At 41.1% G+C, this 13,855-nt stretch overlaps 1 protein-coding gene across 6 annotated transcripts in view; it reads right to left on the bottom strand.

The window, feature by feature from the left end:
* celsr1a (cadherin EGF LAG seven-pass G-type receptor 1a) overlaps positions 1-13,855 on the bottom strand; it is an 82,516-nt gene that overhangs the window by 33,862 nt on the left and 34,799 nt on the right. For all 6 annotated transcript variants that reach the window (XM_034074677.1, XM_034074676.1, XM_034074679.1 and 3 more), the window contains exons 2-6: positions 12,982-13,337; positions 12,603-12,891; positions 9,658-9,880; positions 8,203-8,318; positions 6,305-6,393 (exon numbers count right to left, since the gene is read on the bottom strand). In XM_034074677.1, the coding sequence (XP_033930568.1) occupies positions 6,305-6,393; positions 8,203-8,318; positions 9,658-9,880; positions 12,603-12,891; positions 12,982-13,337 (1,073 nt within the window). The remainder of the gene's footprint in view (positions 1-6,304; positions 6,394-8,202; positions 8,319-9,657; positions 9,881-12,602; positions 12,892-12,981; positions 13,338-13,855) is intronic.

Raw genomic sequence — 13,855 nt, 5'->3', positions numbered from 1 at the left:
ACACATCCCTATGCATGGCTGATGTGTGTGTGAGGGTCGCCATGACACAACCACACACCTAATAAGGCATGCGTCTGTCCCTCCAAGTCTTCGCGGTCATCCAGGAAATCCACACGGCCCTCGACTAAGAGCAATAAAACTGCAACACAAGGAGATAGATGGCAACTCCAAAACCACTTAAAGGCAGTATATTTCAAGAGCAATTATCCACTGCATGTGTGTGTGTGTGTGTGTGTGTGTGTGTGTGTGTGTGTGTGTGTGTGTGTGTGTGTGTGTGTGTGTGTGTGTGTGTGTGTGTGTGTGTGTGTGTGTGTGTGTGTGTGTGTGTGTGTGTGTGTGTGTGTGTTTGACGGCACATCAGCTTGTCCTGGAAAACCGATAAGCCCTAAAACATCCAGGAAGAAGCAGAGAGAAAACACAGAACAGATGGTAGCAGCTATTGATTTAATAGCAGACATTGATGCTCAAAGCAATTTCTTTAATAACGTAATTTGTAATATGTTGATATTCATGCAGAAAGGAAAGAGAGTGAACTAAAACAGCAAAGTTTCGGACCATAAAACCAAAACGAAAGACGCTAAATATCTGTGAGTTTGTTACTTCAACTGACCCTTTACCAAACACCTTCCCTCTGATGAATTGTTAATATGAACATATATTGAATACAACAGCTTTAAAAGTGTCTCTCTATCTTTAAATCACTTTTGCAGCCTTATAGTGTAAATACAAACACGGATGGGGGGTTGGGTTACATCCATCAGGGGTGGAATGCAAGAAGGCACGCACAATATATTCAGAAATACTTCAAGCTATGCTGTGAAGTAATTTGCACTTATGGTCTAGTGCTTAAAGTCTTGCCATGTAAACAGCACCAGAGTGAGAGCCACCGGAGCAAAGGCAGAAGCAGAAAGAGTGAACTTTTGGTACTCGCAGGTGATAAGAACGAGCTAAGCCTGTCTGGGAATGCCGTCTACACCTTAGCTGTAAATATCATAGACCATAAGTGTAATTATTCAAATGTCTAAAAACAAGCTAGTGTGCAGAGCAGCATGTCCTGCTGCAAGAGAGGCACGCCATGTCTGCATTCATTCTATGTTTCGCTGAATTTGACACCCTGTGGATGGATCGCGTTAAACTTAATTATAGTTTATTCATAGAGACGATTAAGAGTGTATTGATGTTTAAGTCAAAAGCATTTATTCTCATATTTCATATTCTTGTTTAAAGACAGCCAGTGAAACATGAACGATAGTGTGATTGATATGCCTGCAAGTTCTTTCTTGTTTATCGCTTTCCATTTGAAATCATAATAAGCATAATAAGCCTGGAGCAGAAGACTTATTGGAAAGGATCATATAGGATGCAAGCACAAGTAATTGTATCTGTCATCACTCAGACCCATTTTAAAGGATTAGTACTTGCCAAGATCATTAAATCAACTCGAATAAAGAAAGTTTGACATGCTAAAGCCACAAAATGCTGCAAACTTCATGTGATAAAAACTTTCATTTAAAATGAATACAAAACAAGAACTTTTTTTTCACTTAAACTTTTTTTTATTCCAGAGACTCCAAACTGCATTTCCTAGTTTTATTTAGTGGAGGGGGTGTGTTGACAAAAAGCTTTTTCTTCCTAGACAAAACTTCTATGACAAATGTATGAATGAATGTTGAGATTATGGCTGTGGTTATGGAAAATGTAAATGGATTAAATAATAAATCAGGCATTTCTTTCCTATTCTGCGCTTATATAATCCTGATTTAACTCATGCAGGTGGTCTGACAGATATAATCATCATTTAACTGACATCCTGCCCAGTGTCCAGCTAAATAACATCACTTCCTGCAACGAGAGACATCATTTCCTGTAGTGAGCAACACATCAAAACCCAAGACAAAACCTCCTGCTCCGAGAATACCCATCGACGCGTTCTATCTGTGTGTTATGTGTGTTTCCTGTTTAGATTTGCCTGGCTGACACAGTGAACTGTCCTTGAGACTCCGCACCGTGGAATTTCAAAAATGTCTTTATCCTTCCACCTTTATTGTGTAACATTTGTAATGGCAGTACGGACGTATGCACACATTCAAAACACACACACACACACACACACACACACACACACACACACACACACACACACACACACACACACACACACACACACACACACACACACACACACACACACACACACACACACACACACACACACACACAGTAGCTCTCTGTTTGTGTGCCCCCCACTGACGCAAACACACACACAGACAGCTTTCCAACCGACCTAGATCTTTGCTACAATGGCAAGTCCACGTCTGTTGTCATGCCAACCCTCCCCGACCTCTGACCTCTGTATTTTAGCAGAGGCACCCTGCTTCTTAAAAGGAGAGCAGCAGCGGCTTTAAAAAGGGGGCACCCATACAAACCTGCACAACTTCAACCGCCTCATCGTCTGACCCAGTAAATCACCGTCTGTGCGTGCAAGTGTGTGTTTGTGTGAGTGTGCCGTTGGGACCGCACTGTGTGCTCATGTTGGCAAACAACACTGGATTGAAACAGCTTTTATTGAATGTACAGTGTAACTAAGTTTCACAAGTTGTAAAAAAACTGCCAACAATAACAGTTGTAATAGGCGGATAAAATATGTTATGGCTTTTTCTTATTAGACACATAGCATAGAAGGTGGAAACAGGACGTTTTAAATAATGCTAACCTAACATAGGCTAACGTTATGGGAATTAGCCTACGCTTTGTTTTAGTTTGAGGAGATGTTTTAAAAAAGAAATGTAATTTAAAATCTTAATAGTTTACATCTAGTGTGTCAACCAAATTACACGTCACATTGTTTACCGTTCTCCTATTTTGAAACTGTATTTCGTATCTTAGCTAGCTTACTCTGTTTTTGGTTAGCTAGTTCAGTTAGCTGTGCAGCTTTGGCAAATATTTACTGAGCATAAACATTTAGCAACAACTTATCTAAATGTACAGTAAGAACTAGTTTGTATGATGGCACTTAAATGTATTTGTTCATCTTTAATTAGTTAAGAATTACATTATATGTCGGCTAAATTTGATATGGGCTAACAAGTGGCATAATGTAGTTTGAGGTCTATTGCGTTACTTTTGATTAAGATTAAAATGATTAGTTAATAGTTTGATCTTTATTTTACTCTTTAATCCAAAAAGGTCACAACCGCTGTATTAACAAGCTAACATTAGCTTTGCACAGAAAGGTGTGTGTGACTGCTCTTGCATACAGTAGTGTGCTTTCATTAACATCTGCACATTCAAATGTCAACACCTCTGTATTGTGAGAACATTACTGCTTTCTGCCATATATATTTCCACTAAACCCTCCAGCAATTTAATGTGGGATTAAATTACCATCAATCCAACTACTGATCAACACATGAAGAAAAACCGACCCTATGTCAGCGCTAAAGTCAGCTTCAGGCTAATTCAACGGAATGTGTCACCAGCTGTACAAATCATTGGTTTGCATTGAGACTGACACTGGTGGAACGCACACATCCCCTGCTGTATACGCTTATAACACCAGGATACACTCTTAATACTGGTGTAACAAGTGTGCGTTTGTGTGCATACTTCTTGTGTGTGCGTATAACCAACACAGTCTCACGGCATTTCGTGTTATAGTCACGAAATTAATCTATTGATTCGTGTTCACCAACACGATTTCGCCATTTTTATCGTGTCACACTGAACGATAAGCAATGTAAATAATAACAAATTAGAAGGAAAAAAAGATGACAAAAAATACAAATTTCAGTATTCTGAGTCAAAAAAACTCCGACATTATACAATTTAAAATAAAAGGATTAGGCTTAGGGTAAGATATGGAGTAAGAACATGTTTTTATGAACCACACAGCTTTTGGTATTCCAAGACCCGACCGGACAAAAAGACGTGGTGCAGGCACGAAACACACTACCAAGAGAAATACATTGCTTTTAAAATCGTTCTGTGTGACACGAAAAAAATGCGAAAATCGTGTTGGTGAACACGAATCAATAGATTAAATTAATTTCTTGGCTATAACACGAAATGCCGTGAGACTGGGTTGGTATAACAGCAGCAAAGAGGAAGCCTGTAGGATCAGTGAAGCTAAATCAATCAGAAGAATAAACTGCACAGAACTGCAACAAAGCAAGAAATATGTTGGGACGTGGAATTAAATCTATTTTTGTTTCCATAGAGACGTCCCGACAAATACCAGACAACCCAATGCACAAACAAAACAAAGAAGTCTTTAGTGCCAACAGATTGTACTCTGCAAAAAATATCTACGGTAGTTAGGGACCTTGCAGCAACGCTAACAAAGCAGTACAAGGTTTAATCCATTGTCTCTAGGCAGACATGCAGCCTTAAACAATAGCTACACATGTCACCCTGTGGCTAACAGAGTACAGTATGGTAGCCTGAGTCACACCCTTTGAACGTCCCTACCAAGTATGCTATGGGCTCTATAGCTGGCCACAAGAAAGAGGCGAACAACCTGTGAAATGTGAGAAGGTTTGCATTGTAAGCTAGCGTCAGGCCAAGAAGCAGGGCGCTCTCTTTAACAATTTGTAGAACACAGGTGCTGCTGAAATATGATGCTGGAAGTGTTGGGTCAGCTAGTTATGCTATGGCTAACAGCGTTGGATACACGCAGGGTTCAAGTTATGTGGGAGCCAATGGGAGCTGAGCTTCCATAAGGAGGGGTCCTATGAAAGCAGTGAAATCATACATCTGTGGGGGGTCGCTAATACATTACCAACAACCATTATTTTAATCACAAATAATGCATGTGTCAATGTAGTGAGTATTATTTACATTAACGAGGTAAATAGGCTATAAATAATAATAAATGATTGCGCAATCTATGCCTGTGAGCGTGCTGCACAAGCCGAGATGATGTGTGTGTGCGCGTAGTTGAACCTTTTCATATTTAAGTTTGTAGTAAGTAGAGGGCTGCTGCTGCTGTGTGTGTATGTGTGTGTGTGTGTGTGTGTGTGTGTGTGTGTGTGTGTGTGTGTGTGTGTGTGTGTGTGTGTGTGTGTGTGTGTGTGTGTGTGTGTGTGCTTATACACGTGTGCACGTTTTAAAGACCCCCATACAACTCAGATTATAACTCGAACCCTGGATACATGACTGTAGACCCAATTATGAATGAAAAGGGGGATGGATTTATTTTGTCAGAAAATAGCATGTTCTGCATTTAAGAAGTTAGCATATTAGCTTTAATAGCTTATTGAATAAGGCTGGATAATATGGTGTGTCTTAGGTCCACAAGGGTCAAATGGAATGGTTTCAATTGAAAACGAGTTTCAACATCAAATTGGAAAAATATATCTTTATATTCTTTACCTAACTAAAATAAAATGCCACAAACAGCCGACTAACCTGTTCTGATGATTTATACAGTTAAACCGGAATAATAAAACTATTGAACATACATGTTTAGAAAGCGAGTGCATCTTATTTCCTGCCTGGTTTATTGTTATAAGAATGATGCCCGCAAGCTGTGGAAGTTTGTTAGAAATTAACACCAGAGCAATTGACGGCAATGTAAGCTCTTCTAATCTAATATTACAAGTGAAGAGGATACAAGAGACAGCTTGTGAAATAATCGCTGTCTCTTGTCTGGGATTGGATTGAATAAAGACGCAAGAAGACCATCGTGGGAACCATAGAGGTGGGAACGTACCGAAGACGACATTAGACACTGTGAAGGAAACAAAGATTTCTGGTGATGAAAAATAGTAATTTTGAAAGTAGATTCAATTGAGACTTTAACATAAACAGAGTATCTACAGGCCCTTGCCTTAGAAATACATTATACATTTACCAGTAAGCTGTGAGTGGGACAGTGGATGAACTTTTGACCCTTGAAGCCAATGCCAGGCCCCTGACCTTTTTCCACAAAAGCTTTACCATAATTTAGCGGGGAATGCTAAGGCAAGAGGGGTTAACCCATGTCAGAGTTAACGTCATTCGTCAAACCTGCCCTGTAAAGATAATCTCCCGAATCAGCAGTCAAGGTCAACTCCCTCTGTAGCTTCAAAGAAAGCCACATTGCATACACTCCCACGATACACCCCTGAACTTATCAACTCTCAACACTGGCTAATAATGAACTTGAAGGAAAAAGTGCAATATTCAATGAGATTTTTTCATATTACAAAATCTCCGAAGCGAAATCTGAAGGGTCGCGCCATGTTTTAACCCCATCACACCTTTTGAAATGCTGAAAAGGACATTTCGACTGGATGACGCGGAGCATTGGTAGGTTGTTTCTTACCTTGTTGTAGTAATGGAGCTGGACCGAGTGCCATTGGCCGTCGCTGACCCCCCCTGGGATGTATGGAGACACTGTGGTCTTTGTCTCACCTGGAAGACGAGGGAAGAAGAGGGAGAAGTGAATTATAGATATAACGCAATTTAAATTGTGGAGAACATCTGCTGCTGAATGCTCACAGAAATGTCTATTTTGCTCAACCACAGGTAATTGATTAGATATCATTAAAGGCAAACTCTACGAACTTCCTTAACACACACCATGATCATAAATCAACTGAGAAGGCTAGTATTAGTCTGTATCAATGGGTCTCAGTGAGAAGATTGTACAGCACAATGGCACCAGATTTACTGAGGGTTTACTCTGTTTGTCAAGGGCAGGAGGAGCAGGGGCAGGAATCCACTGCTCTGGAAATCAGTAAACAGTACGGCAACACTGAGTGATGTGTGTGTGTGAGAGGGGCTTAATAAGTGATGGATCCGTTTTCTAGCTGTGCACATCAAAGGGAAAAAGAAAAAGAAGGAAGTGATTGTATATCCTGCTTTGCCCTATACTGCATTTAAGTCAAAACGCATTGGAGGATAAATACTGCGAATAAATCAAGGGATTTCTTCCGCACTACTCTCATTAACCATGAATCATGTTTCTGAGTATTTTTATTTGATGAGTCATGCTTTTGACATTAAGTCGTATTTCAGATTTTAAACGGGGACTTGGCTCGGCTCCAAAACAAGCTTCACCCAACATAATCATAAGAACTGAATTCCTCGCACCATGGGAAAATAGGGCGACTCTGAAAACATAATTCATAAGCCCGGAGAAAATGTGTTTGATCTGCAATCCAACAGTTTCCAGTTTGGATAATTATTGTGAGTGTGTGATTCAGGGGTGGAAAGCAACTAACATTTAATTAAATAATGTTCTTAAGTACAATTTTAAGGTACTTTTCTGTTACTTTATACTTCACTGGGATTCAGAATCAAATGTTGTACTGTTACAACTTAAGTTGCTAGTTACTGTGAAGATTTTGAATAATAATACAAAATGAAATGAAAAGATTAATGATAATGTATTAGTTTATGTTAAAATAAGATAAAGATTCCAAAACTAGAAGTATATAAAGCATGTTATCATCTGCAACATTTGAGTGATGTATGAATCAATGCATCAATAATTATAGTCCAATACATTCATATAAAGGATTCTGTTATTGGAAATTCTGCATAATAAGTCATTTTAATCCTGGTACTTGTACTTTTGTACTTTTTCCACCTATGGTTTCATTGCACATGAACTGTGCATGCATGTTTCTGTGTCAATACATGCTTTAATAACGTGCCTTGGTTGTTAAAAAAAGCAATTAATGGTCGGTCCAATTATTGTTGGCATTTGTCTGTGTGTGTGTTGTGTGTGTATTGGGTGTTTTTGGCTAGTTTAATGTCTGTACCATCATTAATCAGTCTGACAGCTCCCTCTCTATGAGGAAGCAGCTGCTTTCAAAAACATACCCATATCTCTTACCACACACAGAAACACCTACTGAAGTACATGTTAAAACTCTGGTACATTTGGATACATGATTGCACACAAAAATACACACCCCTGTTCAAAGAAAACGCATGAAGATTAAAGTGTTTTAGCCGTCTCTTTGTGAAAGCCACTTCAGATTAAGTGCACTTGCGTTTATCTACTTATAACATAGCTGATATTAACAACAAATACTTAAAGTGGTCACCACACACACACACACACACACACACACACACACACACACACACACACACACACACACACACACACACACACACACACACCACACACACACACACACACCACACACACACACACACACACACACACACACACACACACACACACCACACACACACACACACACACACCTCCAGAGAATGTGAGCTGAATCTGCTCGTCAATAATCTCCAGAGCGATGAAGTCGTGCTTCTCATTGAATCGGCCATTGTAGAGAAGCAGAGCGTTCCTCTCTCTGGAAGCAAACCTGCAAAGACAAATTGGATTTGATAGGAAATTACAAGAACAGATCAAACACCAAAATGGAGATCCAGTACCCTCTTAAAGGTTGTAAAAAAACAAAAACAAATTAGCTTTGATTTTTGATGTATAAATGATGAATTTATTCAGTTTTAAAGTCCAAAGTGAGACGTTTTTCAATCGTTTCCTCTACTCTAGCTCATGTTTCCTGTCACTTTTCTAAGCACCTATCCAACTCAAACAGACCGGGACTTCACGGTTGAAGGCCTTGCGGATAGCTTTATGATGAAAGGGCCGAGAAGCTCTTGAGGAAAAGTCACTTGGAAAGGAAAGGCAGGAGGTGTGAAGGCTGGTGTGTGTGTGTGTGTGTGTGTGTGTGTGTGTGTGTGTGTGTGTGTGTGTGTGTGTGTGTGTGTGTGTGTGTGTGTGTGTGTGTGGTGTGTGTGTGTGTGTGTGTGTGTGTGTGTGTGTGTGTGTGTGTGTGTGTGTGTGTGAGGTGAGGGCAGAGGAGTCAGCTGGCAGATGCCAGGGAGGCCGACAGGACAGGAAGTCAGGATGGCTGTAACCAAACACTGATAAGAGAAACTCATCACACAGCCTTTCCTGTTTTCACTCCACTGCAAACCTTCCTCACCGTCACCGTGTCGCCACTAAACTCATCCTACCTATTCCCGGTAAAGGGAATAATATTTACTGTGTGTTGCAATTTTGCTGAGCCAAGGTTATCTTTTTCCTCCAGCAGTTTCACAAGCACACCTCATAACAATGCACGTTAAGAAGGATTGCTTCTTCTTTCCTCTTATAGAGGGGAATTGGACACAATGAAAAAGTGTGTATAGGTCTGGACACGCCCCGGTTGACACACTTTAGCTCATTAAACTGTTTTTCATTTGTGCAGCTCCACACACTCCCCAAATTAGAGTTTGCTACACACACACTGCTACAAGTAGGACGGGCGGACATGTAGTACTGCTGCTGTGAAAAGGTGTGTAGTGCAGGAAAGAAAACAACATTAAGTTTACCAGCCATGATTTTGTAAATCCAACACTTTTGAACATCTTTACAGTCTAGTAAATAAATTATTTTATTATTTGATATGCTGCAATGGTTAGCACGGTTGTTAGCATGTATGTAGCCATCTGTATCAGCTAAAGAAGGCTATTGTTAGCTCTTTAGCTAGTGCTAGCTTTAAATCTGTCAGTTAGTGTTAAAGCTTGAAGAAAGTGACTAAGATGGATAAGACTTAGCAAACAGTGAGAAACATGTATCTAGAATGTATTCCATACTGTTATTGGTAAAGAGAAGAAACAAAAAAAAGTAGCAAAGGAAGCAAGGAAAGCACTCACGTGAAGGAGACGGTGAAGTGGAACCTCTGCCTCAGGCCTCTGAAGGTGATGAAGGACTGTCCGGGGAAGCTGCGGGTGGTCATCTCACAGTACGGATTCTCGAACTCTCCCTGTGGACACTGGCACATGAAGCCTCCCGCCAGCCGGTTGACACACATGCCGCCGTTCTTACACACACCGGGTTCACAGCGGCCGGAGGATGCATTCAGCTCACAGTGCTCGCCTGTTAGAAGAGAGGGGGTTCAGTTAAATCTGTAGGATTTGACATTCATTTTGTATTTAGTTTACACCTTCACTGCTGCCTGGTTACTTTAAAGAGTTGATATATCTGCTGTCTGGAACCTTAAGACAACACTGTTTGTGCAGGGCAATGTGAATGATAAATGACTTGTCATATCATCAATCTATCACCATTTCATATTTTCTATGAAGCATAACGTCCACCCTTGACTGAAATACAGATGCATCATCTGTTTTGAATCCAGTTGTTTTAACAAGATTCCTTTGACTTTAAGTCAAGCACACTTATAAAACTTTTGTCGGTTACATCAGCCTATGAAAAGCCCATCTCAACATGAGCATCCATGGAGAACAAAGCCCTGTTTATAGGCCTTTTCTGGGAAGCGCAGGTTTTAACTATAGTGTAATTTGGCCATATTTGGAGAGAAGAGAGGATGGGAGATAAAAGAGGCACAAGAAGGGAGTGGCAAGAGAAAACACATTGTTGAACACAGAGATAAGACATTCTTCCATTAAGTAAAGTCTGTAAAGCTGATATGATTAACCACAGACCATAGCTTACCAGCTAAATCTTCCGTCGCGTCATTATAGTTTTGGTTTTATAGAATTCCTTCAATTATTTCCCGTACTTTCATGAAACCACTTCTACATCTACTTAAACTAGCTCGGTCTACCTTTTACTAAAATGTACCATTTAATGACCTAGCTGTTCACAATCAAAATTGGCAACTTTGCATTTTGGAGAATACTGCAATGAAACGCCTTTGTGCGTAGCTGCAGTTAACAGGCGTCATTTATTAACTTGGTGCTGAGCTTGTCTATATGTTGGTTTAAATATTGAGAACATCCTCAGGAGACCAACTGAAGTATCCATGCTAACAAGGATGATGATTTTTGATTTGCTCTGCCAACCATAATTTGGGAGTTACCATAAGTCAGTCCTTCACAAAATAGTTTGAAGGCTGCATGTTGATATCAGAGTTGATAAGATTCTCTGATTTAATTTAGTTAATTACAGCAGTGGGTCTTGCCATGGGAAATTCCTCCTAAATGACCATGTGGCTCTAGCTCAGTCTCCTGGCTCGGTTTATATACATTCCTCCACTAATACTGACTGGAATATTATTTGTGATGGGTGCCTCTGTCCCTTGCAGTGTTGTGTGTCAACTTTCTGTCCAGACAAGATCTCTCCACCCGGGACACACACAGACCCCCCAACACCACAGCGCTGGAACCAGCTAATGGCCCTTCTCTCCTCAGTGTAATCCTTTTTTCCTAGGGCGAATTATGAGGATCTGTTTCCCTGTAATGTCGGAAACCCAAGGAGGAGAGATCAGGCCCGCTTGTCATCAGCCCCATAATGGCGCCTGATGGGCCCTGACTATCTGGAGTTGAACTGTGACCTTCAAAGAGGGGACACCGGGATGTAGGTAAGGAAAATATGGCGGGTGAGCGGAGAAGATGGACATGGGGAGCAGGAGGAGAAGGCGAGAGAGGGCCAGTGAGTGACACAGGCAGGTATAATCAGGTAATTACATCAGATAAGACCAAGGAGGAAGAGAAGGAGAGGAAGAGTGTTGGGAGAGGCAGAGGGAAGGGAGGCATGACGGCTGTCAGGGGCCTCTCCAGGGTCTATTAGAGAGCAGAGACAGTCAGCCAGGTATCAGATGAACAAGGGGGAAGTATGGGAGGAAGATCACTGACATCGGGAAATATTTCGGAAAGAGATTTGAATGGGAATGATGAAAGCTTCCGAGGCTCATCTACCATGTAAATGCTGTGCAGAGTGACTGTAAGTGCCAGCTTCCAGGAAGACCTCTAAATCTGATAAAAGCCTGGTTTTAGATTTAATGTAGACTAAGATATTTTCATATAGATAAAACATGTGCTTGCATTCTTGCCGAAACACATTGTGTGTGTATACATGAATGCACTTCATTTCTTATAAATCATTTTGTGATAATTTTAAAACGACATTGCTAGCTAGAAGGCTTTTTCTTCCCTAGTTTGTGGAGTCTTGAATATGTCAACATGTTCCTATTAGTTATATATATTGTTTAAATGCAATTTGTCTACTTGATAATAATCTTTACTGATCCTAAAAACCCTTTTCTAAAGTCGGTTTTTTAAAAACAATGACAAAGGGACATTGATTTGAAACAACATCATTGTAAACATGCCTATTTTGTTTACAGTAACATACTGTTGTGCTAGTCTTTCATAATGTTAGCACTGCTCAAAGTTTTAAAACAACAATTGTATTTAAAAAGAATTGTGATATCTGAGATCTGGTTTTATTAGAATAGACAGCATTCCTCGACAGCAATTAATGTGTGCAGGTGGTTTTACCTGCAGCATAACAACGCATGTCTTCCCTTCTTGCACTGCGATCGACCTGTAGCTACAACAATAGGTGCTGAGAGCTTTCACAACCTCTCAGTGAAGTACCATTCATTAAAGCACTGTCAGAAAAAAATGGAGTCTTGCACTTACTCATAAAACACTTCTTCTTCTGGGGTAGATTTAATACATAAAGGCTATTATCAATGATGTTTAATTTGATTCTAATTATCAAAAATACTTATAATGGTAATAAATAAAGTGGTATTTAGTGATTTGTTTTATGTGATCTCTCTCTGATGACATGATAGCTACAAAAGACTATGAAGACAACTTTCTTTTTTTTGTACATGTAGAAGACTCACCCGTGAAGTCTTCCTGGCACTCGCAGGTGTACCCCCCCTCTCTGCTGCGGCATCTCCCGTTGTTCTTGCAGGGCCCTGAGTAGCAGAGGTCGATCTCGGTCTCGCAGTAGTCCCCGGTGAAGCCCAGCGGACAGCGGCAGCGCAGCCCGTTGATGGGGTGGATGGGCCTGAACAGAACCGTGTCGGAGGCGATGAAGGGAGGGGAGCTGTCGAACTTGAGCACCGACACACACTTCATGTAGTTCTCACAGGGCTCCCGCAGGCAGATGTTGTCGTCAAACGGCAACACCTGGAGAGAAGAAGAAACCTCAAGGTTAACATGGTAGTTTATTTGAAGTTAATGTCTGCATGTTAGTGTCTGCATACATATATGCGTTACCTCCTGAGAGGATATGAGCCTGAGCAGGGTCCTGTTGAGGTAGATATGCTCCTGCAGCTCCTCAGAAGGGAAGAACGTCCCTTTACCCGCAGCGCCTCCGGGTTGAAGCGCGGAAAATGTTACGTTGAGGATGGAGCCCTGCACGTCAGTGTCGTTCTGGATGTTGAAAACGAAAACGGCCTCCCGTGTGGTGGAGAGCACGGCCGCCACGCCCTCGAGGAAGAGGCTGAGCAGGGGCGAGAGGAAGCGCTCCTGGGACATGTTCTCCAGACGCACCGTGATGCTGTTGGTCAACATGTCGTCAGTGATGATGGTGACACGCAGCGTGCAGAGCGCCACAACGTGATGGATACCGTCTGTCAACAAGAGAGAGGAGATATTAGAATGTTTGACTTGACAATCAGGCAACTCCCAAGTGGCATTAAAGCTCTAGTTGACAGAAAAGGACACACAACGCAGTGGCAGGTGGATATTTAACGACATGAGGCTCAGTGTGTCCTTAGACATGAGGCCAGGATTCAGCAAGGCGAGTGATTTCATACGAACAAAGCACAGGAAGGTCAAATGAAGATGAAATACAACGACTAAAAAAGCCAAATTAGTTTCCAAGGTTGCAAATCAATGTGAAATAGTTGGGCAATTCTTTTCAAATCAAAGTTCATTTAGAAAATGCAAAAGGCCACTATTTGAAGTACAGCATCGACTCAATCCTGGTTGGACCCAATCCTATCTCTTCTGCCCCCTCTACACTGCAGTTTAACAGCTTGACTTGCGTACTTTGTATCACTTTTACCGCTAGATTGAATTAAGTAGTTTCCAGCCGGGGCAGATTCGGTCTGATTCAAGCCCCGGCTGGGAGTAATTGGATCAGTCT

Source organism: Pseudochaenichthys georgianus, chromosome 23 (assembly GCF_902827115.2).
Source record: "Pseudochaenichthys georgianus chromosome 23, fPseGeo1.2, whole genome shotgun sequence".
Taxonomy (NCBI): domain Eukaryota; kingdom Metazoa; phylum Chordata; class Actinopteri; order Perciformes; family Channichthyidae; genus Pseudochaenichthys; species Pseudochaenichthys georgianus.
This window is presented reverse-complemented; position numbering and strand designations above follow the sequence as displayed.